General features: G+C 48.3%; 2 protein-coding genes across 12 annotated transcripts in view; one reads left to right on the plus strand and one right to left on the minus strand.

Moving 5' to 3' along the window:
* The first annotated feature begins 5,514 nt into the window (after positions 1 to 5,514).
* Positions 5,515 to 20,241, plus strand: P2rx4 (purinergic receptor P2X 4). The gene is made up of 12 exons (XM_047560186.1): positions 5,515 to 5,740; positions 9,188 to 9,335; positions 11,724 to 11,795; positions 11,900 to 11,972; positions 12,510 to 12,606; positions 15,791 to 15,871; positions 15,975 to 16,116; positions 16,198 to 16,334; positions 18,043 to 18,136; positions 18,246 to 18,311; positions 18,616 to 18,711; positions 19,193 to 20,241. Exons 1-12 carry the CDS (start codon positions 5,607 to 5,609, stop codon positions 19,217 to 19,219), a joined length of 1,167 nt encoding a protein of 388 aa, XP_047416142.1. The 5' UTR covers positions 5,515 to 5,606; the 3' UTR covers positions 19,220 to 20,241.
* Positions 9,379 to 27,180, minus strand: part of Camkk2 (calcium/calmodulin dependent protein kinase kinase 2) — a 60,479-nt gene continuing 42,677 nt past the window's right edge. For 9 of the 11 annotated variants that reach the window (XM_047560176.1, XM_047560185.1, XM_047560182.1 and 6 more), the window contains one exon: positions 22,392 to 25,511. In XM_047560176.1, the coding sequence (XP_047416132.1) occupies positions 25,341 to 25,511 (171 nt within the window). In that variant the 3' untranslated portion in view covers positions 22,392 to 25,340. Of the gene's footprint in view, positions 11,099 to 22,391; positions 25,512 to 27,180 lie in introns of those variants that run through there. The other 2 variants (XM_047560184.1, XM_047560181.1) reach the window with 2 other exon arrangements.

Consider the following 27,180-nt stretch of genomic DNA (forward strand, 5'->3'; position numbering starts at 1 on the left):
GAAGTTATAATCCATTTATATATGTCAAAATGCATGCTATTGTCATGTGTAACTAATTAGAACAAATTTAAAAAAGAGAGACATTGAGTCGGACAAGACTGAGACCCACTGATCTAGCAGGGAGCACAAAAATAATTCTCTGTGATCAGCATGTGGGTTTCATTTCTGTTTCACAGAAGATTCAGGCAAAGCCAGCTGGGTTGTGGCTCCGTGGCAGAGCCCTCGCCCAGCATGTGTGAGACACTGCATGTAAATAAATAAAATAAGGGTCCACCAACAACAAATAAAAATATTTTTTAATAAAATTCAGTCCAGGACTCATGGGGAAAAACAAAAAAATTATTAATGCATTCTAATTACACATAATAGTGGGATTCATGATGCCAAATTCGTACCTGCAGATGTGATTCATCTCCTTCCCCAGCACCTTCCCCTCTCCCTCATATGCCTGCTCTTCTCTACTGATCTCCCTGCTATTATTATAATTTGTGCATTTTAATATATATATATGCATATATATATATATATATAAGCAGAATTCATTGTGGTATATTCATACACAGATGTAGCTTAATTAAAACAGCAAAATTTTAAAAATACTCCTCACTTTTACTATCATCTTGTTCTTTACTGAGGAGCTGTTCTAGTTCTGGGTGTATAGGTACATACGTATTTGCACATGTATTTCATTATGTTATAAACTGATACATTTCACAATATCTGTGTGCCAATGAATCTTATTTTTCTAAATGCCTAAACTAAACATGTAAACAATTTTTTTATTTGGTACCAGGGATTGAACCCAGGGGTGCTTATCCACTGAGCCACATCCCCAACCCATATAAACAATTTTTGTGGGAGATATTCAAGAACAAAGGATCTCCTCTCACTTAACTGGGCTTTTATGCTAAAGGCCATCGTACCAGTCTTACCACGCTCTATAACAAAGTGAAGCCCTAAGAACACTTGGGTCTGTCACTGCTGGTCGCTCAGCTAAATGATCCTAGACTGATAAGCTTTTTACAGTTCTCTGCTCTGCTTTTTATAGGGACTTCAGTCTTTTTATGGGCCACTCATTTATTTATCGCTGCTCTCAGTGGCTTTGGCAGTGACTCTCATTTCATTCTTTCTGCATTCACACAAACATTTGTTTTAATGCCTACACTACCGGTGACATTTTTTCCCCTATTTTTTATTGCTGCGTTATAAATATATATACCTTCTGGTGACATTTTTCATTTGTTATAGCTGAGCATTATAAATGCGGTCATTTCAATTCCAAATTTCAAAAGGGTACCAGTGGAAGTAAAATAATAAATAAGCACTTATTATTATTAGGGAGGTATCTCCAGGGCGAAGGTGAATCGGGGCGAAGGTGAACCGGGGGTGCAGAAACACAAAGCTCAGCAGAATCCCCAGGAGCCCTTTTCTTGACCTCACTCACCTCTGCAGCTATCTGCCCAGCTGTTCCATTTTCTCCTCTGCAGACTCTTCTTGGCTTCCGCATGCACACGATGGTCCCATCAACTCTGCTCCAGTCACCTGTAGAGAACAAAGGGCTGCTTCAATTCCAATGCCACAGCCAGAGAGAATCAGACTGGCTGGGTTTGGCATGGGTTGCCACCTGTGGTCTAATCCGCAGTGGCCAGGAGGATAATGTCCCATTGTTTTGTTACCAAAGTTTTGTTACCAACTTTCTTCACGGAGGCCTTGATTGTTCACTCCCTGTTTACTGTATTATGGAGGTGTCATTCACAGGCCATAAAATTTGCTCTTTTAAAATGCACAACTCAGGGACTTTTAGTCTTATCACTGCTATTTCATTTCCAGAACATTTTTCATCACTCCAAATGGAAACCTCCCACTCATTAGCAGTCATTCCCATCCTTCCTTTCTCCTGGCCCCTGGCACCAAAAATCTACTTTGAGTTTCAGTAGATTAGCCTGTCCTGGATATTTCCTATAAACAGAGTCTTGCCATGTGTGGTCTCCTCTGGTTTCTTTCAGCATGCTTTCAGTCCTGTTCATGGTATGGCATGGATCTGGACTTGATTCATTTTTGTGACTGAATAGTATTCCAATGTATGGACAAGCCACATTTTAGCGATTTACTCACTGTTCAACATTTAGGCCATTCTCCCTTTGGGGTTATTAAGAATGCTATTGTGGGGCTGGAGTTGTGGCTCAGTGGTAGAGCACTTGCCTCGCTTGTGCATGGCACTGGGTTTGATTCTCAGCATCACATATAAATAAAATAAAGGTCCACTGACAACTAAATTTTTTTTTAAAGAATGCTACTGTGAACATTCAAGTTTTTGTATGAACATATCTTTTAAGTCTCTGAGTTACATACTTAAGAATGGAATTGCTGGCTCATGTGGTAGTTCTATGTTTAACATTTTTGAAAATTATCAAACTGTCTTCCAAAGCAGCTGTACCACTTTACATTCCCCTGGAATACATAAGGATTCCAGTTTCTCTATGCTTTTGCCGTCTTTTTTATAGTCCACCTTTTTATTTACTAGAGCCATGCTAGTGGGGATGAAATGATGGCTTGCTGTGATTTTGATTTTCATTTCCCTATTGACTAATGATATCAAGCATCTTTTCAGGTCCTTATTGATCATTTATATATCTTCTTTGGAGAAATGTTTATTCAATTAACTTCTGCATCTTTAAAATTGGATTGTCATTTTATTGGCGAGTTGTAAGAATTCTCAGGGATTTAAGACATTGTTTATCAGATTTACAATTATTTTCCCCATTCTGTGGGTTGTCTTTTTACTGTCTTAACATTTTCTTTGAAGCACAAATATTTTATTAAATTTTGACAAAGTAGTATAATTTTTTCCTTCAGTTGTTTGTACTTTAGGCATCCTATCTTAAAAACCAGATCTTTGTAATCCAAGGTCACAAAGATCTGTATCTTGTCTTCATTGTAGAGTTGTATAGTTTGAATTCTGATATTTAGGTCTCTAATCCATTTTGAGTTAAATTTTATATGTGACAGGAGACAGGAGTCCAACTTCCTTCTTTTGCACATGGATATTCAGAGGTCGAACGTCACTTGCTAAAGTCTAGTCTTTCCTCGTTGAATGTTCTTGTACCTTTATTTAAAGACTATTTCTATTAGAACTAAATTCCCAAAGTTGTTTAACAACTGACCACAATCAAGCACACAATAAAACAGCAACTTAATATGATTTGGATATGTGCATTTGAAAAGCCATGTAATCAGTTCCTTTTACTTTATATGTACACTAAGAATATTCTGGCTAGTACAATGGATATGCTGACTATCTTGGTTGGGTTATACATATGTATACATATGCCAAACTTGTCAAAGTGCATACTTTAAATGGGTGAAGTTTATTGTCTATCAATAATACCTCAATAATAAAGTTTTTGGTTTTAGTGGTGGTATTTGCAGCACTGGAAATTGAACTCAGGGCCTCGTGCATGCTAGGCAAGTACTCTATCCCTGAGCTATACTCCCAGCTCCTAAATTTGTTTTTTTAAAAAGGTAAGCCAGGAATGGTGGTGCACACCTGTCATTCCAGCAGCTCCAGAGGCTGTGGCAGAAGGATCGCAAGTTCAAGGCCAGTCTCAGCAACTTAGCAAGGCCCTAATCGACTTAGTGAGACCCTGTCTCTAAATAAAAAATGAAAAAGGACTGGGGACATAGAAAGAGTGTAAGTTTAATAACTTTATTTTCCTAATCATTTTTTAGGATCAGCACCTTGGGCCTCATGATGTCACCAACTAGTGATTCTTAAAAACTTTTATATTTCTCTTAACTGATCTTGCTCCAAAATGTAAGCAAACCACTTAAATTCAGGACTTATAAGACTGAGATCAACTCATTACTGTGGAATAAGTATTTACAAGGGCTGGACATGTGTTTTGATTCTCAAGGAAAACCATTTTTAAGTCACCTCCCAAGGAGGGTTTAGAAAATGGACTAATCCTTTTCCATACAGAACTTAAGCACTCCCAATAGCACCAACCTCCATTTCGGCAGACTTCAGTTGTCTATCACATCCATATCCCTGGCATTGAGAACACCCCAAGCACACAGCAGGCACTCAGCAAATGTCTGACAAATGAATGAATAAAATCCCACTTAAACTGTCACCATCTTTTCCTGGGACCATTTTGGATTGAGACAGGTGGCAACTTTGTTCCTCCCTCTAACTTAACGATTCTATGTACATGGGCAGATGCCGTCTTCTGTAAATTTTCTTATTAATGCACCTTTATATATTTGGAAAACACGATGGTGTGGCTTAGGAATCTTACATTCATGTAAAGAACAAAAATTTCTACCAAAGATCTTGTATAGACTCTACAAACTAAAAAGCAATCAGGCCTGGAGATGTAGCTCAGGGATGGAGCACCTGCCTGACATGCGCCAGGTTCAATCTCCAGCACTGGGGAGGGCTGAGAAGCAATCAGATGGGATCATTTAGGGGAATCATGGCACATTGTCTGGAAGAAATAGTGCACAAATCAAAAGTCATCATTATGATACGTGTATGGTAACATGGAAACTGGAACGGATGCACCAAAAATTAAAGAGGACAACCATTGACTTCGATTACAAACTAAGATCTTACACCAATTACCAGACAGAATTTGCACTGCATGAAGACAGGATATTTTGCTTGTTCTGTTCCTGGACAGTTGTTGGCACATGGAAGGTGCTTATTAATATTTGTTGACTGCATTAGTGAAACTAAATGTTAAACATTATGAAAACAAAGCTGAAGGGAACAGACAAACATTCATATGAAAAACTAGTCAAGAGGTGGAACTGTGGTGGTTCCTCACTTGCCCTCTATTTTCAAATTCTCCCTAAAGTTTCGATAAACTGTCCTCAGTCCAAGGATGGCCACAGGAACACCTCTCCTGGCCCTTGCACTTCCTCTTCTGACCTGCAACTGAGGAAGCATGTGACTCGGAGCAGGGATGCAGGCCTGGCTTGGAATCCAGCAGGAGCATTTTACTGAGCATGAGGTTCCAGCCCAAGGCTCCTAGCCCACGGCTCCTAGGTTACCCAATACTTAGGCTTTTCTCCCAGAGGTTTAGAAAGCAGCACCGTCCCAGGTCCCCTACAAAGCCTGCACAAGTCTGGACCTTCTGGTGGCGGCTGTTCTCTACAGCCCCGGGTTCTCTATGGATGTCACTCTTACCTAGGTCACTAAGGGGGTCGGTGGTTACCCCTAGGCAACCTCAGCCCCCTGGACGGGGTAACTCGTTCTCAGGAGGAGGGCGCTCTCCTCGTTGGCCCCGTCCTCCCGGGGAGGGTCTCTCACTCCATCTAGCCCTTCCGATGGGGTCATCGCCCATCGCCCACGCCCGCCACTCTCGAGGCTGCCATCACGCCCCTGTCCCCCATCCTTCGATCATTGGACTCTGAGGGGGAAGTCACCCTTTCCCCGCAAACCCCATCCCCAAGCGGGAGGTGACGCCGCCCCGGGCCCCGCGCCGCCTCCTTCCGGGCCCTCCCCTGCGACGGCCGGCCGGCCGGGCGGCGGCGCCCGGGCCTCCTGGGCGGGGCTCCTGCGCCGGCACCAGGCGGCGGGTCGCGCGGCGGCGGCGGGGGCCATGGCGGGCTGCTGCGCGGTGCTGGCGGCCTTCCTGTTCGAGTACGACACGCCGCGCATCGTGCTCATCCGCAGCCGTAAAGTGGGGCTCATGAACCGCGGCGTGCAGCTGCTCATCCTGGCCTACGTCATCGGGTGAGCGCGCGGCCGGGCAGCGGGGGCCGCGGCGCGGGGGGGGGCCCGACGGCCGGGGTCCCTGCGCCCGCGGGCGCCCTCCGCGTGGAGCCCCTCCCCGCGGTGCACCCGCCCACCTGGCCACCTGCGCGGTGCGCACACCCTCCCGGGGCTCAGGCCACCTCGAACGGGCTCTCGGGGCCTCGGCGACAGGAGGCTGCGTTGATTCAGGGTCCTAAGGGTCCTAAGCCCGGCCTGACCATCTTCGCCTCGCAGGCAGCTTTACCTTCCACCTCGCTCCATGCTGGCCCTGGGCTGTGGGGACTTTGCCCTAAACGTCTCGGTTTTCTCTCTTCTCTTGCCATTCGGATGACCCGCTGACAAAACCAAGACTTGAGATTTCCATTTGTTTTTTTCTGGGTCTGTGGCTTCCTGTCCTTTCCTTTGATCGCCATGTGGTAACCCAAGATAGTGGAGAGGCCGCACTTCCCAAAAGTGTTTAAAGGACACTGACCTTGTTTTACGAGATTGTTGGGAGGTGAGGTACAGATACCTGCCTTAGCCTGGTCATTCCCAGTGAGCCTCGGGTCGGGCCTCGGTAAACGTTTAATTTAAGTGAATGCACCTGTTACAATGTAATTCAACCCAGGAGCGGAGGTGACAGTTACCTTGCCAACTGGTCCCACTTTCAAGGTTCACTTGGAGCATTATGGTGTTCACAGATGCTGGGCTTTCAGGTATATCGGCTTTGTCACTTCCCTAAAAGGCCTACAGCAGTGGTCCCCAAACTGCTAGTTGGAACCATTTGGGAATCTGTAGAAAACATTGATTGCTGACACCCATTCCAGACCTTCTGATGCTGCTGTGGAATATGACCAACTCCCCAGCTGATTTTGATGTTCATCTAAGTTGGGGAACCACTGACCAGTGTTTTGCAAATTTACCTGATTATGAAAGATCATCTGAGGAATTGTTTAAAAGTAACAGAGTCCCCCACCTTGGGGTGAGGTTTGGAATCTGTTTACACTGCCCAAGGGAATTCACATGATCTGGTCGGTTTGACTTCTAGTATCAATCAGACCAGCAGCAGCAGATACTGAGTGTTCTAGAGGTATTGTTGCTGGGGTACTGTTCAGTGGTGAAGTGCATGCTTAGCATACCTGAGGCCCTGGGTTGCATCCCCAGCACCCCCAAAAATTTAAAAATCCAGGTAGGGACTCAATATGAGAACCCCCTGGCCCATACGTGGGTTTGGACTCAGTAAGACTCAAGGATGAAGTAGTTTCAGTATGTCCGGCATCTCCCCCACAATGGTTGTGAGGCACTCCTGCAGAATTTGGAATCAGAAGTTTTCAGGCAGCTTTTAGCTGTTGATTTTTGTTCTCATAGGAAGATCAGTTCACTTTAACCTTCGGGTACCTGTAGAATTCTGGACTGTGGAGAGTATCTCCAGTTTCGTGCCTAAAGTAGCCACTAGTCACAGGTGTCTATTGAACACCTCATGCATTTCTACTCCAAATTGAGATGCTCTGGAATTGTAAAATACACACTGAATTTCAAAGAGTACAAAAAAGAGTAAAATATCACATCAATACTTTTTGAAATTGATGACATGTTAAAATAATTTGGACACATTGGGCTACATAAGGTGTACCGTTACTTTTTAATATGGGTCCTAGAAATTTTTAAATCACAATATGTTTCACCTCATCTTCTAGTGCAGTTCTGTAGGGTTCCTTACAAGTGTTGTCTGCCTTGATTATGAGGATTTTTAAGCAGTAATGCCTTGCTTTTAGACATTTGCTATAGTTGGAGCCAACTCAGGTCTGAGGAATGGGCTTTTTTTTTTTTTTTTTCCTTTTAACTTCTTTAACTTCCTGATCCAGTTAATCTTGATGAAATTGTGGTCTCTTCTCCCATATGACAACTATTCCTCGTAAAGAGACTGAACCCACAGTCCCCAGTCACCTAATTCAGTTATCAGGCACATGATATGGAAATAATCACATGATAATGACTGGTATGAAACTATCTCTCTAATTTAGCAACTCCCTGTACTTGGTGGTAAAATAATAGTGGCCTTCCTATTGAATGGGAGCTTTCCAGCAGCTGAATTTCTAGAAGCCCCAAAGAAGAGGACTTGTCAAGGGAAAGCCCATCCCTAGGATGGGCAGTGAACTTGAGGACTGCTCAGCTCAAATAAACCCATAAATAATTCAATGTCACACAGCTAGTGAGTGGCAGTCAGGATTTGAACTTGAGCCAGAAGCCTCTAAAAGCCTCTTCTCTTACCCACTATACTAAACCTTTCAAGGAACTTTTTATAGTAGTTTCTTTTTTTCCTCCCAAGAATTCAGGTTCCATGTATGCTTCTCTCTTCTAAAATGAGGACATTACTGTTATTCTGGGTAATTAAAAATATGAAGGCATTTGCAGTAGTGGTTAAGACACCAAACACAGGCTGGAGAGACAGGTTCTCCATTCATAGCTCAGCACAGCTTCACCGCTCACTAGGCATAACTTGGGCCAAGTTGCTAAACCACTCTGTGCCTCAGTTTTCCCCACCTATCAGATAGAAATGGGCATAGAACTTCACCATTGTTGTGAGGTTAAATGAGTTAGTGTGTGTCACCTGCTTAGAATAATGTTTGTTTCAACCTACCACCGGAACATTAGAGCAACCGAAGCTCTTCCCACCAGAGCTCTTGTTAAACATCTGCTACAGACTATTATTGCTGTTATTTCTAGAATTGAGAAGTACAAGTATTCGCTTCCCCTCCTTAGAAGTACTAGATGCTAAGACTTGAGAAAGTCACAAGTTTGGGTTATTTTTGGGTTTGTTCAATCTGAGCAGTCTCCAGATTGACTATCCATCCTAGAGGTGGGCTTTTCCCCTGACAAGTCCTCTTCTTTGGGGTTTCTAGAAATTCATCTGCAGTAAAGCTCCCATTCAGTTCCAGTCTGACATACATACTCAGAGCAGGGTAGCTACCTGTGTGTGTCTCCATTTCCTCTAATAATAATGATACTCGCCTCATGAAGTGGTTGGGATTAAATGAGTTAATACATATCAAGAGTTTAAATCAGTGCCTGGTCCTGTAATCACTCAAATGGAATCAATTACTATCATAATTTATTATCTCTTGGTGACTCCCAGGGGCCCCAGTATATTGAAAATGCTCAAATATCCAGTAATGAAGACAGTGTTCATCGAGTTTTTCCTTTGCTGACCACTGTACTGGTGCTTTTGCTGCGTCACTTCATTTAATTTCCACAAAATAAACAAAAGGGGCCACTATGCCCCTCTTGCACAAATGGAGGTGGAGCCTGCAGAAGTTAAGCAGCTTTTACAGTCACAATTCGTAAACATCCTGGTACTCTCAGCCTCTGGCTGCCAGAGGTTCCCTGGTGTCGATTCAGATTCTCAGGATCCTAATGACCACTTAAGAGGCCTGTGTTATTTTATAGGTGGGTGTTCGTGTGGGAAAAGGGCTACCAAGAAATGGACTCTGTGGTCAGCTCAGTTACTACCAAGGCCAAAGGCGTGACTGTGACCAACACTTCTAAACTAGGATTCCGGATCTGGGATGTGGCCGATTATGTGATTCCAGCTCAGGTATGTCTCCCGCTGAGACTTCTGATACTGAAGCCTCTAGTTCTCACTCCTCTGTACTGACTTGGCACACCTGCCTAACGATCAGTGGCCAGCGTTCTGACATCACAACACCCAGGCCCGTTGTTTTAGCCCCAGAAAACAGTGCAACTGGGTCTCTTGGGCTTCAGGTCAAAGGGGTAATGGTCAGCTATGGCTCTCCCACTCTTAAGTGTGGCCAGCCTCAGATGTCCTTCTACGTGGACATCTCGGGATGTCTCCAGCTCTAAAAGGTGAGATAGCAAACATCTAAATCCTGGGAGAAGTTGAGGGGGAAAGAGCCCATCCTACATTTTGCATTTGCTTGAATGTCTTATATCTACAAGGTAAATCTTGTGTCAACCACAGTGAGAGACCAAGCCCAAACTAGAAGGAAGTAGCACAGGATTCCATTAGAAACAAAGTCAGGGACGAAACTGAGGTGACATTCTAATCTCCAGCTCATTAAGCTGCAAGTTAATATTCTGGTCTTTTTTTATGGTGTCGGGGATTGAACCCAGGGCCTCACTAGGCAAACACTTCACCAGCGAGCCATATCCCCAGCCCAAAGCAAGTTAAACATTGACTCTAGTTATGCGCCACACGGCCAAACCCCAGCTTACCCCTCCAGATGGCTGATGTCTGAGTGCCTGCGGTGGCCAAATTCAGATGAGTTGCCAACTCTTTCTTTTTGTTTTTTAATTGGTGCATAATAAGTTGCCAGCTTTGGGCTCAGAGTTGCGAGAGGGAAACAGAGACTTCTAAAACTCTCCGGTGTGTTCCTCTTCCCTGCTTCTCAAGAGAATGGTCTGGTGGGGTCCAGAGAGAGGCCGGAGCTAATGAGCCATAAGGGTGCAGTAGAACAGGGGTGGTCCTGGGGACACCTGTCCATGCTCCCTGTGCAGGCATGGCCTCAGCCTGCCAAGCTACGGGACTGTCCTACTCAGTCTGCTTTAGCCAAGAAAGGAAGAGCCCTGCCTCTGCCACTGGGTGGAAAGAACCACCCAGCAGCTCTGCCTCCTGTCACTCATGTGGGCTGGGGGCCCTGCGAGTCCCTTGGGCTCTCTACTTTTACCATGTCCTCGTGCTTCTCCATAGAGGGAACACAACAACATCTATTTGGCTCATCTTCAGACTGAAATTTCCCTAAATTCAAAATGGATAAGAGATAGGAAACAAAAAGTAGACCACACTGAATTGTTGGACTCCAGCTTAGAGAGGCTCAGGGGCAGCCTTCCATCAGCCCGTGAAGAGCTGTGTTTATCTCCTCAACACCTGGGAACATGACGGGCGTCAGGGGAGACTCCCACCTTGGCCTCCTCTTGTGGCCATTCCCTTGTCTCCACAGGAAGATGCCAACCATTCCTAGAGCTTCTACCATCTTCTCAGGTGTGGGGGTGTCCACAGTGACCTTGGTCCCTGAGATGGTTCCCAGAGCTGACTCTGCTCTTCCCAGGAAGAGTGTGAAATGAAGTGCTGGAAGCTTCTGGCATTTCTTTAAAATTTGAGTGCCCAGTGGAGGTGGGGAGGCCAGCCAAAATCTTCTGGGGTCATTTCCTTACATTAGGAGATCATAATTAGCAATTTTTGTGTGCGTGCAGTACTGGGGATGGAACCCAGGGCTTGCATATGCTAGGCAAGATCTCTACTGCCGTGCCACATCCCAGCCAGTATTTAGCAATTCTTCAGTATCAGCCCCACGAATGGCTTTCCAAAAACTCTGCATCAGTGCTTTGGCACCTTCAGACCTGCAAGGAGAAAACAAAACCTTGTCAAGGACAGAAATGTCAGTTATTGCCCCTGATTGAATCGTCTCTGGAATGTTTTCTTTCCTTTTAAATAACAGTTAGAAAAAAAAAAAAAAAAAAGTCAAGTTTGAGGCCTTGAGGACCTTGTTTTTATACCTTGGAGGTCACTGGTTGGCAGAGCTTGTTTTGAGCTACTGTTGGCTCTTTTCCCTTAATAAGCCAAGATTTGCTGAGGAACTATTTCAGATTGTAGACTCCTTAAAAAACTGAGGTAAAATTCACATAATAGAAGATTAAACTTTTTTTTTTTTCTTTTTTGGGTACTGAGGATTGAATTCAGGGATGTCCTCTTTACTTTTATTTTGAGACAGGGTCTAGTTGAGTTACTGAGGCTGATCTCAAACTTTTGATCCTCCTACCTCAGCCTCCTAAATCACTGCGATTACAGGCATACACTGAGCCCAACAGTCCCTATATTCCAGCAGGTTATAAACTCTCATGGGAAAAACAGGAGACCATATTAGCTTTTTGAATTGTCCTATTAAGGAGATACCTAGCTTTTTTAATGGGTCTGCCTGACTCCTCTGAGGGTGATCCGATGGTCTCCCTCCCTTTCACTCTGCAGGAGGAAAACTCCCTCTTCATCATGACCAACATGATCATCACCATGAACCAGACGCAGGCCACCTGTCCCGAGGTAGGTGGCTCCTTGCTTGGCCTTGCACGCCAGTCTCCACAGCCCCGACCGTGCAAGTGGCTGGACCACATGGAAATTGTTTTCCCTCGTTCTGCTTTGTTTAGATTCCTGATAAGGCCACTGTGTGCGAATCAGATATGGACTGCCCTGCTGGGTCCACCGGCACCCACAGCAATGGTAGGAGTGGGCAGGAGTGACCCCTCAGCAGATGCTTAGCCTCAGGAGGGCAGCTCCTGACAAGATCACCGCCCCTACACAGAGATATCTGGGGCAGAATGAAATCCCCCTACCCCAGCAGATAGGGGTGGAGCTCAAGGTGGAGGTGGGGCCCTGGTCGAGGCCCCGATTCAAGCCCTAGCACCGGAAAAAGAGCCACCCCTCCTCCCATTCCCCAATGCCACACGACCCTGGTGAGCCTGATGGCAGAGAGCACCCAGGGACCCTCTACATTCCCCTCTGTCATGTGAGCCCCAGAAGCCAGCCCAGGTCTTGCTGCATTCTGTGACTTGGTGTCACTTTGGCCCTGAGATGGCAAAGCAGAAGTGTCCAGCACCAAGGCAACCCCCTTCTTCCGGTTCCAGTTTCTGGACACGCTAGTCCCAGCATCAGAGTCGCTGTAGATTGACTGCAGAGGATGCTATGGGGGGGCCCACTCCCTACCTCATCAGGTAGGAAATAGACCCCCGTGGACCTGGGTCCCCCACGTCCCTGTAGGAGTCAAGACTGGAAGATGCGTGCCGTTCAATGGGTCTGTGAAGACCTGTGAGGTGGCAGCCTGGTGCCCAGTGGAGGATGACACACACGTGCCAAAGTGAGTCCTGCCTGAGAGTGCCCCAAACACTGGCTGTCCACCTGAGGGAGGTGGCAGGGAAGGTGTTGGGCTGTCTGTGTGCTCTTGGTGTCTAGGTGGCTGGGACAGCAGTTCTTAACCGCAGAGCATCAGCCTTCGGTGGTGAGGTGGGCCCCAAGTGTCCATCACTCGTGACAAGGGTACAGTTTGACTTACTGCAGATAACTGATAAGAGACAGCTCTCAGTGCCTTATCCTGGATACACACACACGCAGAGCACGATCCTTTGTCACTCAACCAGTCAGAAGACCTCGCAGGCTCCCTCCGAGGCTCAGAGAACGTCTGTCCCACCTCTTGCCTCTGCCTCTCTCCATGTCGGCTTCATTTGTTGGACCCCTGGCATGGTCCCAGGGGAAGCTCCCTTCCTGGTTGTGCAGTCTAGACCTGTCCACAGTCACATTACGGGCCACATCCCTAGATTTGTCACCGTGGCTGGGCGATGATTGTTTCTCAGCTTGGGCCTGGGTCACATGTCCACCTCTAGAGTTAGGGCTGGAGTCAACCTCATTCAATGACACAGGCTGAGAGTATGGGACACCTGACTTCCAAAGGAAATTTGGGGTTCCATTACTGGAAATGGGGGCAGGAAAATAATAAAAATCTACCAAAGGGTGTTCTATAAATCCGAGCAGGTTCAAGGTTGCCCCAGGATAACATTCCTTCCCAGTTGCAGGATAACATTCTTCCCAGTTGCACTTTGCTGCGCTTTGAATGGGTGGAATTTAAGCACATCCTTTGAGAATTGCTGCAGCCGGGGGCTTTTTCACCCAGGGATCAGACTGAAGCTCAGGTAAACCCAGGGGAGCAGGGAGCTTCTGCTGTGTTGCCACAGAAGAAAACGTGGAGAGTGCGGATCCGGAGAAGGCAGCGGGCGGCAGCTGGGACTAAGGAGGGCAAGACTGAAAGGAAGGGGATCCTGGCGGTGCAAAGTCAGAAAGATCGCCCAGAACTGTGCCCTCCAGCCAGGGAGCCACTGGCCACGTGTGGCTGTTGAGTACTTGAAATGTGCTGGTCTTCTGTTGGTATGAAGTAAGCTGTAGGTTCTGGAAATTTATTATGGAGAAAAAGAACATAATAATAATATGTAGGACTGGGGATGTAGCTCAGTTGGTAGAGTGTTTGCCTTGCATGCACAATCCCCCGCGTGACAAAAAAGAAAAAGAAAAAGGAAAAAAAAAAGGAAGAATATAGTATGTACTATTTTATACATGCAGAAGTAATATTGTGGATATTTTGGGTTATTGTATAAAATTAATGTCACTGTTTTTATTTTTAAATGTGGCTACCAGGAAACTTTTATTTAAGGTGGCTTGTAGTTGTGTCTCACAGTACATTTATAATGGACTGCGCTGTAGATCTAAGCCAGTGAGGTGATTTTTGAAAGCATGCTGATGCAAGAAATAACACTGAGTCATATGGTGAGGAAGATATTCCTGTTTCCATCTTTATTGAGCCCCTTCCTTCATATCAAGGAGGAAATCCTGGGTGGGGGTGTCTTCATTACCTGCCACTTGCTTATTTCCTCTTCCCACAACAAACAAGCCCCAGATTAGTAACTTTGGGCCTATAACAGTATTAACTACAAGTTTTAGTAACATTGTTTTGATTTCATTAAGTTTATTTAAATAATGCTGTCTCACCTTTGCTGCATGACTTGCATGTGCGTGTGCTGGGGACTGAACCCAGGACCTTGTGCTTGCTAGGCAAGTGCTCTACATCCCCAGCCCTTTTTTAAGATTTTTTTTTTTTTTTTTCATTTTGAGACACGGTCTTGCTAAATTGCCCAAGCTGTCCTCAATCTTGTGATCTTCCTGCCTAAACCCCCCCAAGAAGCTGGGATTACAGGCACATGACACCACACCCAGTGCAAGTGATATTTTTATGGTCATGAGGAAGTTTCATTTTAAAATAAATATCAATAAAAAAGTGAGTTGATCTTAAAGGTGGAATCAACCCCAATGTCCATCAACAGAATGCGTAAACAAATTTTGGTATGTGCATAAAAAGGAATGAAGCACTGACACATCCTTACAACCTGGGCAGATCTTTAAGACTTCACCAAGTAGAAGAAACCAGACACAAAAGGCCATATGTTATTTGACTCCATTCATTTGAAATGTCCAGAACAGACAGATCCCTGGAGACAGTAGATTGGGGTTCCCAAGGGCAGAGGCTGAGGGAGAGGCATTAACTACCTAGTGGGTGTGCAGTTTCCTCTGGGGCAAAGCAAATATTCTGGAACTAGACAGAGGTGATGGTTTCACAAGGTGGCAGATGCACTAAGTGCCTCTGAATTGATTCATGTTTAAATGGTTGATTTTATGCTGTGAATTCCATGTTGACTTTGCTTTAAAAGGTGAGTTGATCTGAGAGTATCGCAGTTGAGGTGCAAAGATGTAGAAAATGACAAACATTTGAAAAGATCAGCCGTAATCCCTGCCTCTTGAGGGAGTGGGCCCTTGGAGCCTGAGGGACCTGCTTGCTCCAGGTCTATTCTTGGCAGCAGGGCCTTGTCAGCCTTGTCAATGGCCTCGCTTCTGACCCAACACTGGAAAGACCACTGATGTCATTTGTGACTCCGTGGTTTACACCTGGCTCAGGCGAGTTCCCCCTGGCCCCCTGCAGGAGACTTAGCCCTGCGGTGTTGGATTCCCCCCATAGACAAGTCCACCAAAGAAACAGTCCCCTTGGGACAGATTCAGCCAGGAGCCCACGTGGCATCTTTGGAGAAGGCAGGTGTGCCAGCACTTTTGTGTACTTTTCAGGTGAGGCCAGGACGCAGCCTGCAGGTAAACTCACCTTTGCTGTGACTTGTGAAACCAGTTATGTCTAGCATTCATTCCCCAGAGCACCTGAGTGAGCCTGAAGCCAGCAGCTGCCATGGAGGCTGTGAGACAGCAGCCTGCTTAGCAATCTCTCAGGTTTTCCAGTCACCTCCCAGAGGAAGGATCCAGAAGTCCAGCTTAGACTCAGCTCTAGACCTAGTGCTTCTGCAGAAGAGAATGCCTCACTTCACTTTTGTCTTGACGATGTGACATTGTAAATCATGTCTGTGTTTAGAAATATTACATAGCTATGTGAATGTGTGTATAAACACTTTTTTTTTTTTACTTTTAATAACAGCATGTTGCCATATTTTTTTCAGACCTGCTTTTTTAAAGGCTGCAGAAAACTTCACTCTCTTGGTTAAGAACAACATCTGGTATCCCAAATTTAATTTCAGCAAGTAAGTGGCGGCCAGGTGTGTGAGTTCACCAGTGTCTTCAAAAGACTTCTGGCCCTTCTCTGAGGGTTTCCTTACAGTGGTTTTCCGCTTCCTTCTGCTTTAGGAGGAATATCCTTCCCAACATCACCACCACCTACCTCAAATCGTGCATTTATGATGCTAAAACAGATCCCTTCTGTCCCATATTCCGTCTGGGGAAAATCGTGGAGAACGCAGGACACAGCTTCCAAGACATGGCCATTGAGGTAGGTGCAGGGCCTGGGCACAGATCGTACCCGAGCAGCCTCTGATGAGAGCTGGCTGTGCCTCTGCTCTTCGTCCCACAGGGAGGCATCATGGGCATCCAGGTCAACTGGGACTGCAACCTGGACAGAGCGGCCTCCCTCTGCCTGCCCAGGTATTCCTTCCGCCGCCTCGATACCCGAGACCTCGACCACAATGTGTCTCCTGGATACAATTTCAGGTGGGCATGAGTTTGGACCCGTCACTCACTATTGAGGTGTGGTGATGGGTGAATTATTCCCCCACGAGGGCACCTGTGCCCCCAAAGGCCAGCACTTGGGCAGCACCCAGGGCAGGCTGTGCATCTCCACTCTGCAGCAGTAAGTCTTCGGAGCAGGGTCTTGCTCTCACATTGAGCCTGCCTCGGGCTCTCCAAAGTGCAGCACGTACAGGCTTTAGGCTCGAGAAAGGCCTCTGCTTGCATTTCCCTGCTGGAAATACTGTCACATGAGTTTCTCTGGGCTGTGGTCACAAAACTGAATGCCTTGACAGGGACGTGTTCTCTTGCTTCTGGAGGCCAGAAGTCTAAGATGAAGGTGTCTGCAGGGCTCAGGCCCCCTGAGGGCACTAGGCAGGATCCTCCCCTGCCTCTTCCAGCCTCCTAAAATGCCTGGCCTGCAGGCATTCCAGACTTCCAGCTCTGTCCCCACGTGGCCTTCCCTCCACTCCTGCTTCTGTCTTCTCATGAGAACGCGAGTCACATCGGATTTAGGGCCCACCTGAATCAAGTACGACCTCATCTTAACTAATTGCACCTTCAAAGACCCTATTTCCCATTACAGTTACGTCCACAGGTTCCAGGTGACATAAATTTGCAGAGAGACACTATTTAACCCAGTACAGCTGGTAATCTGATAAGAGGGCCAGGAGCATATTTTCCATTTCCTTGAGGCAGCAAAATCCATAGCTGCGTACATTTTCATATGCCCCCGAGGCATTTTCTGCACATGGACTCCCTCCTAAAACCTGGCCCTGCAAGGGACACCCGAACGGTCAGCAGCGTTTTTGTTGCTCTTGTCTCCCTCTAGTGGTGGCACGTGGTATCAAACGTGCATCAGATGGTAAGAATCTCTGCACTTCTGCTGTCCTTTTGATCCCGCTCCCATGTGGGTGGCAGGGCAGGTATTTGAACTTTTCCCTGGGAGTTAGAGCTATGTTGCTCTCTCTCTGCCAGCACCGTTCTTGTAGAAACCGCCATGGAAACCTCAAGCTCGGGTCAGAATCCTAGAGCAGAGAGAAGCAGGTGGAGCCTCAGCCAGCCCCAGCCCCCGACATGAAAGCTATGAATCAGCCTGATCCTGGGCCTCAGGTTTAGGCCTCGGTTCCTAGAGGGATGGGACCACTCTCAGTGACTCTCCCCTCCCACCCCGGTGGACCTGAGCAACCACCAGTCTCCTTTCCGTCTGTGTGGGTTGCAGTTCTGGACTTCCCTGTTAATGGACTCACACCATGTGTCTCTCCGTGACTGGCTTTTTTCACTTTGCCTCATGATGTCTTCAAGGTTCATTCATGTTGTCGCAGGTATCAGCGCTTCACCTCTTTATGGCCAAATAGTCCACTGTGTGTACGGACATTTCACTTATCTATTCATCAGTTGATGAATTGGTGGTTCTTGGTTCTTTTTTTTTAAAAGGTGATGCTGAGTTTCGTGATGGCAACGATGCCATCTTGGAGATTGCTGCTGGCTAGTTGCCTTCTCAGTTAGTGGCCAGGTCCCCTGAGAGAGGCAGGAGGCTCAGCTATATCAGGAAGGGCCTTGCCAGCGAGGACATTTGGGCTTATGCCACCTTGTGGGAGGAAAGGGTGAGGGGTCTCCCGGTGCCCCCTGTGAGGGACTCGCTGCATCCTGCTCTAACATCCCTTTCCTCTGAACGGCCCTCCTTCCCCAGGTTCGCCAAGTACTACCGGGACCTCGCCGGCCTCGAGCAGCGCACGCTCATTAAGGCATATGGCATCCGCTTCGACATCATCGTGTTTGGGAAGGTAGCCTTGCCACCCACTCCCCACTGGCAAGGACACAGGTGCCTCCCTGTCTTGTACCTGCTCTCCCCGGCACCTGTCAGAGCGTTCTCTCTTCTCCTGTCGCATGCAGGCTGGGAAGTTTGACATCATCCCTACCATGATCAACATCGGCTCCGGCCTGGCGCTGCTGGGGGTGGTGAGTGGCTGGGCCGTTCCCTTACCCCTGCCAGGGCTGGGCCTCCCTCAGCAGTCAGCGGCACAGTGAGGCTTGGCCCTGTCCTTCTGAACCTCAGACTCGTTTTCTAGACTGGAGCCTCCAGGCTTGTTTTCTTTGCCCCGCCCCCACCCCTACCATCCCTCTTCCCAGACCGCTGCCCTCGCTCGGTGCCGGCGTTTCCCCAAGAGATGGAGGTGCTTTTCCTTCCCAGTAAGAGGGAAGGGGCACAGGGCAGCAGGAGCTAAAGCGCCTGGCTCACTCTCTCCACTCATGCCACCTTCAGGCGACAGTGCTGTGTGACGTCATAGTCCTATACTGCATGAAGAAGAAATACTACTATCGGGAGAAGAAGTACAAGTATGTGGAAGATTACGAGCAGGTAGGCACCTCCTGTGCTCCCCAGGCAGGGAGCCTCTCGTCCTGGTGGGGAGAGGAGCCTGGGGCCTGGGTCTGGGCCTGGGCCCGCCCAGGGAGGCCCTTGGACAGCGGCTGGTGCTGTTCTGGCAGCTGTCAACCTGTCACCCCAGGCAGGCAGTCAAATGCCAGCCTCAGCATCTGCCCGGTCTCTGGACCACCTGTTCTAGTGTTTACTTGAGACTTCAAAACCTACTGCCATTGCAGTAGTGACTATCTCAAGTTAGTCATGATTCTGACGATCTACATCCACATCGTAATTAAATTGACCTTGCATAACAAGGGTTGGGTACCATGCCGGACACTCCTACTCTAGAACCACCTGGAGTCCTCTGGACTGTCCAGAGGTCCTCAGGAAAAACCCCCGACTCCTGCCCAGATGATCTGAGCATGCCTGGCAGCAGTGCCTGCTGGGTGAACACTTCCCTCCTTTTCCCTCTCCGCAGGGTCTAGGTGGTGAGACAGACCAGTGATGCCTACCCCACACTGGGCTCCCCACAGCCATCAAAGCACAGTGAGAAGAAGGGAGAAATGGCTGCTGTCTCACCCCAGAGAACATTCCAGATTCTGATTCACTCTCCACGGGTGCTCAGGGTTGCCCAGCAGCTCCTGCATTTGGTGCGTCGGGTTCGTTTGTCCCTCAGCCCAGTGGATTGCCAGTGTCGTTGGCTGGGGGAGCTGCTGGGGCATTCTCAGGGCCTCTAGGGCTGGCTTTCCTCCGAAGCTGCAGTCTCTGGGCCCCTCGGGACAGGCAGTCCTGGGAAGCACTTCATAAGGAAGAGAAAGCCTTGCGGCTCCTGCTTCCTGGACATCTAGCAGGCCTGGGCTGCCGCTCCTCTTTCCCAAACCAGGAACATTGTCCTTGGCAACACCGCACAGAGTTAGCTCTTTTCCTTTGAGAACAGCTATGTAGTGAAGGTTGAAGATCAAACATTAAAACAAGTGGTTTTCTTAATCCTCGTGCGTCATCTCCTAGCATGGGCTTGAACTCTCCTTCCTTTTCTTTTAATTCATGGAAGTTAATATGGGGCAGGGGAGGTTCTTGTCATCTTGCTGATGACAAGAACGATTACCAACGGTTCTGCCCACACGCAACCTTGCAGTGAAGGCCACTTCCTGAAACGGCCAGTCCTAACTGAAGCCTCGGTCAGATCACTTCTCCGAGACCTCTCTGGGCAACGGCTGTCCGCCCTTCATGGCCTGCGATAAGCCCCTGCAACCAAAGAACTTCTCTTTTGAAACATCCTGGGTGCACTTCTCCTTCTTTGCCTTGCAAAGTTCCCCCCGGCCTCAGCCTCCCTGGATACACACCTCTGATGCCACAGCACAGGTAGCCTGAATTGCAGTCACACCCAATAAACTCTATTTTAGGTTGACAACTTCAAGTAGATCCTTTTGTTGCCCAGCCCTGTCCTCAGGAAAGGCCTCTGAGACGGTTCATCTCTGGAACTCAGGCATTCCCCCACTTTGCTCTTCTCTTAAAAGCCGAATCATTTTGATCTTCACTAAGTTGTACATGTTTTTTTTTCCTAGTGGCATCTCACTTGTGCTGGCATTTTTGCATAAAATGGCAGTAGTACTCTGTAGGTGGCACAATTTTTGGGAACATGGAAGTGGCTCCTCCTCTTCTGTTTACTCCCCAAACCTCCAACCCAAAGCAGGATCACCTACACCTCTCTTGGCACAGGTGTGACATGATAACGGAGCTATTTCCAGCTGCAGCTGCAAATGCAACTGAACTCTGCATCAGGGGTTCAGGAGTCCTCCAGAGGAAGCCGCTTGCCCTTCCCGTTCATGAATTACTTCATTTCCAACCACCGCAGAGAAGGGTATTTTAGAAGTGCACTGCTTCTGCTGGATAAATGACCGACCTGGACTTTTCTCCCCTGGGGCTGGGGGAGGGAGGGTGTTTACTAAATACTTTCAACAAAGTTCTGGTTCAAGCCAAGTGTGGTGGTGCCCACCTGAAATCCCAGGAACTCAGGAAGCTGAGGCAGGGGGATGGCAAGTTTGAGGCCAGCCTCAGCAACTTAGCAAGACTCTGTCCAAAATAAAGGGCTGGGGATGCAGCTCAGTGGTAGAGCACCCGGTGGGTTCAACCTACAGTATGATGGGGTGAGGAGCTGATTCATGTGGTCTTTTTAAAAATGCTCTTTTGGGATGGGGATGTGGCTCAGTGGTTAAGCACCCCTGGGTCCAATCCCCAGTACCAAAAACAAAAACCAAAAACCTCAGCTCATTCGAACACATGGGTCAATGGAGCTAGAATCCTTAGGAATGGTGATATGATCTAAATGTGTCCCCCCAAATTCATGTGTTGGAAACTGAGTCCCCAGTGCAACAGGCCTGGGAGGGAGACTGGGTCATAGGTCCTGCCCTCATAAATGGGACTAGGTGCCATACAGAGAGTTTGACAGGCAGTTCATCCCCTGCCAGTCCTTCCATCTTCTGGGCACTTATGGAAGCAGAGGGCAGCCCTCACCAGACCCCAAACTAGCCAGTGCTTCAGTCTCAGACTTCTAAGAACTGTGACAAATTTCTGTTCTTTGCAAATTACCCCGTCTCAGGCATTGTGTTACAGTAGCACAAACAGACCAAGACAAATGGTCTGTCTGCCATCCTGCAATCTGAAGAGTGATGGCACCTGTCTTCTGGAATAGGAGGCTGCATTTGGCCTCCTCTTTTCTGAAATGGAATGCAAAGACCAGTTGGGGTGAGGGGTGGGTGTTAGGTGGCCCCACTGATTTGACTCATCTTGCTCCTGGCCATGTCCCCTCTCACTGGCACACCCTGGTGCTGCCTCTGATCTTGTCTCTGTGGACGGGCTCCCTGAAGCTCTGCTCCATGCTGCACCTGTGTGCACTTTCTCCCTCTCCTCAGATTCTCAGCGGGGTCCTGGGGCAGCAACCCCTGGCTCCTGATTCTTAAGGGCCTGCATTTTGATGCTTTTTTGTGGCAATGGAATGGGAACTTTTTAGACTTTGCCTGCTATCCCCTGGTAACAGAAAAATGAAATTCAAAGCCAGGAGAGCAACTCCAAGAGCTAGAGCCACACTTGAAATGAAGGAGTCCTCAGCCTCTGGCCTGGAGGAGCAACCAGATGCCTTGAGAACTGGCAAGCACCAAGACTCGAAACCGAAGATTGAGTGCTCTGCTGACAATTCAAGTCCTTGGACAACTAACTTAACTTTTCTGAACCTCAGCCTCATAGGTGATGATCCTTATTATGAGTTTTATCCACCTCCGGGCCTGAAGGGTGACATAGCAGGCCTGGCCCACAGGACACATTCCATGTGATGAAACCACTCACCTGTCTGGCCTCTGCTACCATCTTGCCCTTACCTGTCCGCTGGAGCAGTGTTTCTCAAACTTTAACCTGCAGGTGTCACCTGTGAGCGTGTGTAAGCAGGGCCTGGCATGTGCATTCTGCCCTGCTCTCAAGTGCTACTGAATAGATGGTCCTGAGGTCACACTGAGCAACGATGTACCAGGACTTGCCCTAAATCAGGGATCTGCTGGCTACGTTAACACTGACGGGACGTGCAACCTGCTGTTCACCTAAGGAAGAAAAGCAGACACACGGACAGATGGCCAAAATAAACACCAACTAACCAAAAACAAAAACAAAAAAACCTGAGGCCCACGTTTTGCACCATTTTGCTGTCTGTTTATTTCAAGTTTACAGAGAAGCTTAATCATTTGTGGAAAAACACCAAAGGCTTATCTTTCTCTTAAGTTCATATACTTGTAAGTGATAAATACACAGTATTTAACTTTGTACACCTGATAAAAGGAAAATGCATAGTAGAAAGGATCAGGAATAAAACAGAAGCATCGGGCATTGAAGAGATCATGGAATAGAAAAGTCAAAAGTCCCATGAGCCTCGGCCCATGAAGCTGGAAAAGAGATGGGACCAATGACTGTGAGACCTTCCCTAGCACCTTGGAAGCAAGTGGAGACCCTGGTTCTCCATCAGCAACATGAAGGTCCCCTCTGGAAGATGGGTGAGAGCCACGGCCTGGCCCGCACATCCCCCTGGGCAGGCGTTCTCCTTGTTCCAGAAAGGCTGTGCAGACAGGAGCTCCGCCCTGTGAAAAAGCCAGGCCAGTAGAGAAATGGCCTCCAAAGCCCTAAATGCCAGCAAGGGGCTTGATAAGGTTTCCGGGGCCACTGGCAGCCTCTGGAATGGACTGGGGAGGCGGAAACGGGCAGAGGAAAAGAAAAGGATGTGGAAGACTTGTGCTTTCCTCGAGGCCGCAGGTGTAAGCTGCAGGCAGCTCACACCACACTGGTCCCACAGAGGAGCCAGTCGCGGGAGGAAACACAGGCGTCCTTCCTGTCTCATGACAGCTTCTCCCTTTTCCTGGCCAACATGGCTTTCAAAAACTCCAAGTTTGTGCTCTGAGAGTAGTGGCCCTAGTTATAGCTATGTCTACTTATGCTTTCCACAAGGAGGAGTTCCTTTCCACAGCTTTCTTTGGTGTTTATTAAAAAAACAAAAAAAATTATGACATGGACCTCCCCCACCCCACCCACGGGAATGGCTCGGTGCTGCCTGGCCACTGGCATTCCACATAATACATCCTGGATGGAACGTTCCGAGGTGGGGAGAAATGGTGTTGCCCGATGCAGCGTGTAAACACGAGAGGAGTTCTGCAGAGCTCTGCATGCTGCCTGCTCTCTCGGCCACTCAGCCAGGCAGAGTCCAGGCACCCAGGCTGGAGCTGAGCCTGAGGACCCGAGACTTTAACCACTGCAAGGTGCTTATTGCAAACTCACCAGACCCCATCTGCTACCAGAAGGGGTAGAGCTACTGGGTCATTTCCCCCTAAATTTAAAGCAGCGGAGGACAAGCGCAAATACTAGGTTACAAAGACAAAGCAAGCAGGCAAGACAACCCTCCTACATCAGTCTGTGCTCTTTGGAACCAGCACTCCCTAATCCTAACTGCTTACACAACAGCAAGCAAGGCTGGCTAAACTACAATCAAGAGCTTAAGAAAATCTATGGAAGCCAAGAAATGCCCATGCTCTGTAAATAGGTGGGAGGGGACACCAGCTTTGCTTCTGTCTCTGCACAAAGTTCTTGAGCCAGGGCTCATCACACTGAAACCACAGAAAAAGCAGTCTTTGGAGCCCCGGCACTGAATTTACCTCCCAGGACCAATCTCCCCAGAGCACAGAAGAAGAGCAAAGTCCTCCCACCACAGAGTCCTTCCGGTTTTCCAACCCCTTGGACTCCACACTCACCCGTGTGTGGCTCTGGACAGAGTCACATCCAAACCTCAACAAAACTTCCCAGTAATAGGACGTTTATTTTGGTTGAAAGTCAAAAGATCAAATTTCCTAGCTAAAGAAGGGAACATCTGTGCCTACACCTGGTTCCCTCACACCCTGAGAAATGCTCAGGGTTTCAACAATCTTTTCTAAAAGGGTATCCCAAGGTCACTGTGCAGATCCTACCAAAGCTTTGATGCTAACGAGATCATTATGTCTCAGCCCAGTGGGAGTATATCCCATGGGGCCCTCCCCAAAGTAGGTAAAGTGTTCCACTGACTACAACCAGCGAGCATTTAAGATGCAAATGAAACTTCAGCAGTCTCTGGAATACAGAGGTTATAAACAAGCTAAGCTGCTAATATACAGGCGTTAGGTTTCATCGGCTCTAACTCTGACCACATGGTGAAAGCTGTGACGTGTCCTGGAAGCTCTACCTGGCCTCTGAACTTCTCTAGAGTTCAGTCTAGTTAGAGAACTGAAAATATTTTTGTGTTGAATCATAAGCCATGTAATGTACATGGAAGTGTAGGATTTCACCCTGAAGTTTTTGAAATTTAACAAAGATTTACTAGAGCCCGGCCAACCATTTCAGAAACCCGCTTTGAGCGATGGATGAAAAGACACATTCAGTCCTCCAGCAATGCTTTCGCCACGAAGGCTGCTGAGGGCTCGTCCAGGGTTGGCAAATTCCCTTCAAAAAGCAATTAAACTTCAAGCCCTTTCAGTTTCCCTGACTACAAATCTACCCATAAAAAAATTGAAAAGTCCTTCTTGCAAATAAGTTGCACTGAAGCTCTCTGTAGCTACTGAGGGCTAGCCCTGCTCGTCCGCGGTTCTGGAAGGTGCCACGGTTGGAAGTTTGCAGGAGTCACACTGAGCCTCCCGCTCCCTCAGGAACACAGCAACGTGGCCCAGTCCCGCTGGAGTTTCCCGCTCATTTCTCCGCACTCTTCAAACCCTGCACCCATTCATTCACTTGGTATATCTGACATGGTTCTGAAGGATTTTTGGCATAAAAACGTTTTTAAAAAGCAATTGTCCCAAAGCGCACGTGGGTTTGGTCTGCAATTCCTCACACCTGCCGGTCCAGCCAGCCAGCGGCCAAGGTCGACGTCACAGAGTCAAGTCTTTTTTTTTTTTTTTTTTTTTTTGTCCCCTTTAAAACAACAAAGGAAAAACAAATAACCAGAGATGACGGTCAAGGCTCTACACACGTGCTCGGTTTCCGTAGGACATGCTGCTATGGAAACGCGGGTGCAGCAGCCCCGTGCAGGGCGACATGGCCAGGCATGCGAGGTCGAGCGGTCCAGGCAGCTACTCCGGCTCCATGGCCTCCTCGGGCTGCAGTGGAAGCATGTGTGCGGGGGAGCCGGGGGCAGGGGCCCCCCAACTTTCCAGGCAGGGACCACCTTTCACAAGAGCACTTCCTCCTCCCCCACGGGGGCCGGCTCGGGGCCCCGGAGGTTGTCTTCGCTGCCTTGCTTCCTGCTCACCGAACAGAAAACCAGCATTAAGGCTGGGACGATGGCAGGGCCCTGACCAGTCTCCCACCTTGGGGCACCACTCGCCCAGGTGTGGCTCCTCGCACCACCTGCGACATGATCACCATCACCTGCTCTTTTGGATTCTCTCCCCTTTTTATTCTTGATCACTTAAATTCTTCCCAAGGACACTGCATCCTCTGTAAATGGGGAAGCAGCTTTGGCCAAAAATATAAAACTGTGGGCAGATGCAAGCAGGAGGTGGGCCCCTGCAGTGGGCTGTCCCCGGGGGTTGCCAGTCTCACCCCTCCCTCCACAGGAGGCCAAAGCTCATGCAGGACAGGAACTGTGACACCTGTCTTCAGTCCACCAAGGTGAGCTCCTGGCGGGGCAGTGGCGGGGCCTGCCCAGTTTGGACTGGCACCTAGTGGTGTTCCTGAAATGGCCACAACAACGGCCCTCGGCTGAAGGGAAGACCGCCTGGGAGGGAAGAGAAGGCCCCTCCCTGCTCGGAGAGGGAGAAGAGCCCCCACTTCACTGGAGCTGACTGGTGTGGTGGCTGGGGTTGAGTCTCAGGTGGTAGAGGGGAAGTCTCTAAGGAGGGGGCCACGCCCCTCACCCTCCTCAAGCTGAGCATGCCACTCAAAGCTATTGTCCATCATTCCCAGCAAAGACCTGGGTGCCCCTGTCCAGAAGGGAGCCTCTGTCCCTGCACAGAGGCAGGGAAATCACGGTGCCTACGCTTCCCTAGGAAAATCACATTTGCTGGCTTCTTGTTTCTGACAAAGAACTAGGCATAAAGGCTCCCAGAGAGGAGGGAGCCGTCACTAGCTGTCTGATCAGACCCTTGATTTCTGCCCTTAATGCCACCTGCTGGTACTGGCTGGGTCTCACTGCAGATAGCCGGTAGCCCATGGTCCAGGACCCCTGTGACTGAATAAGCTCTAAAGCTCCCAGAGCAAGGCATCCCACCCACAGCTGCCAGCAGGCAACTCCCAGGTGTTTCTAGGACTAGAGGTGAGGAAATGAAGAAGCAGCACAGCCCTTGTGCTAATCTCAGTCTGTTGATATCTTGCAATTTTGAACTCACTGAAAAGAAAAAAGAAACAAGAAAGCCAGACACAGTGTCTCGGGCAGCTCAGGAGGCTAAGGCAGAAGGATTGCAAGTTCAAAGCCAGCCTCAGCAACTTAGCAAGGCTCTAAGCAACTTAACAAGATCGTGTTTCTAAATAAAATATATAAAAAGCTAGGAATGTGGATCAGTGGTTAAGCACCCCTGACTTCAATCCTCCATGCCAAAAAAAAAGAATAGACTTGTTCACAGAGGGGAGGCAGCCACACTTTTGGCAGACTCTAAGAGGGATGCTAAGAAGAGAAGGGCGAAGGAAAGATCAGCCCATCAGGCTTCTATTGTCATCCTGGGAGGCTCAAACCTAAGAACTGCCTGGTCACGTGGCTTCTGGGCTATCTGGGAATAAGAGAGGGACTCGGGTCTCCTTCTCGGGCTGCAGAAGACCAGACCTGGTTGCTAATGCCAACATGTTTTCCCGTTCTACTCTGGAGAGCAAGACTTGTCTCAAAAGCACATTCCCAAAGCGGGGCCCCTCCTAGACTACCATATAAGCATCTGGTTCATATGGTATGGGTAGCCAATACATTTCCTTTCCTAAGTC

The sequence above is a fragment of the Sciurus carolinensis genome, chromosome 8 (genome assembly GCF_902686445.1).
Source record: "Sciurus carolinensis chromosome 8, mSciCar1.2, whole genome shotgun sequence".
Lineage (NCBI taxonomy): Eukaryota > Metazoa > Chordata > Mammalia > Rodentia > Sciuridae > Sciurus > Sciurus carolinensis.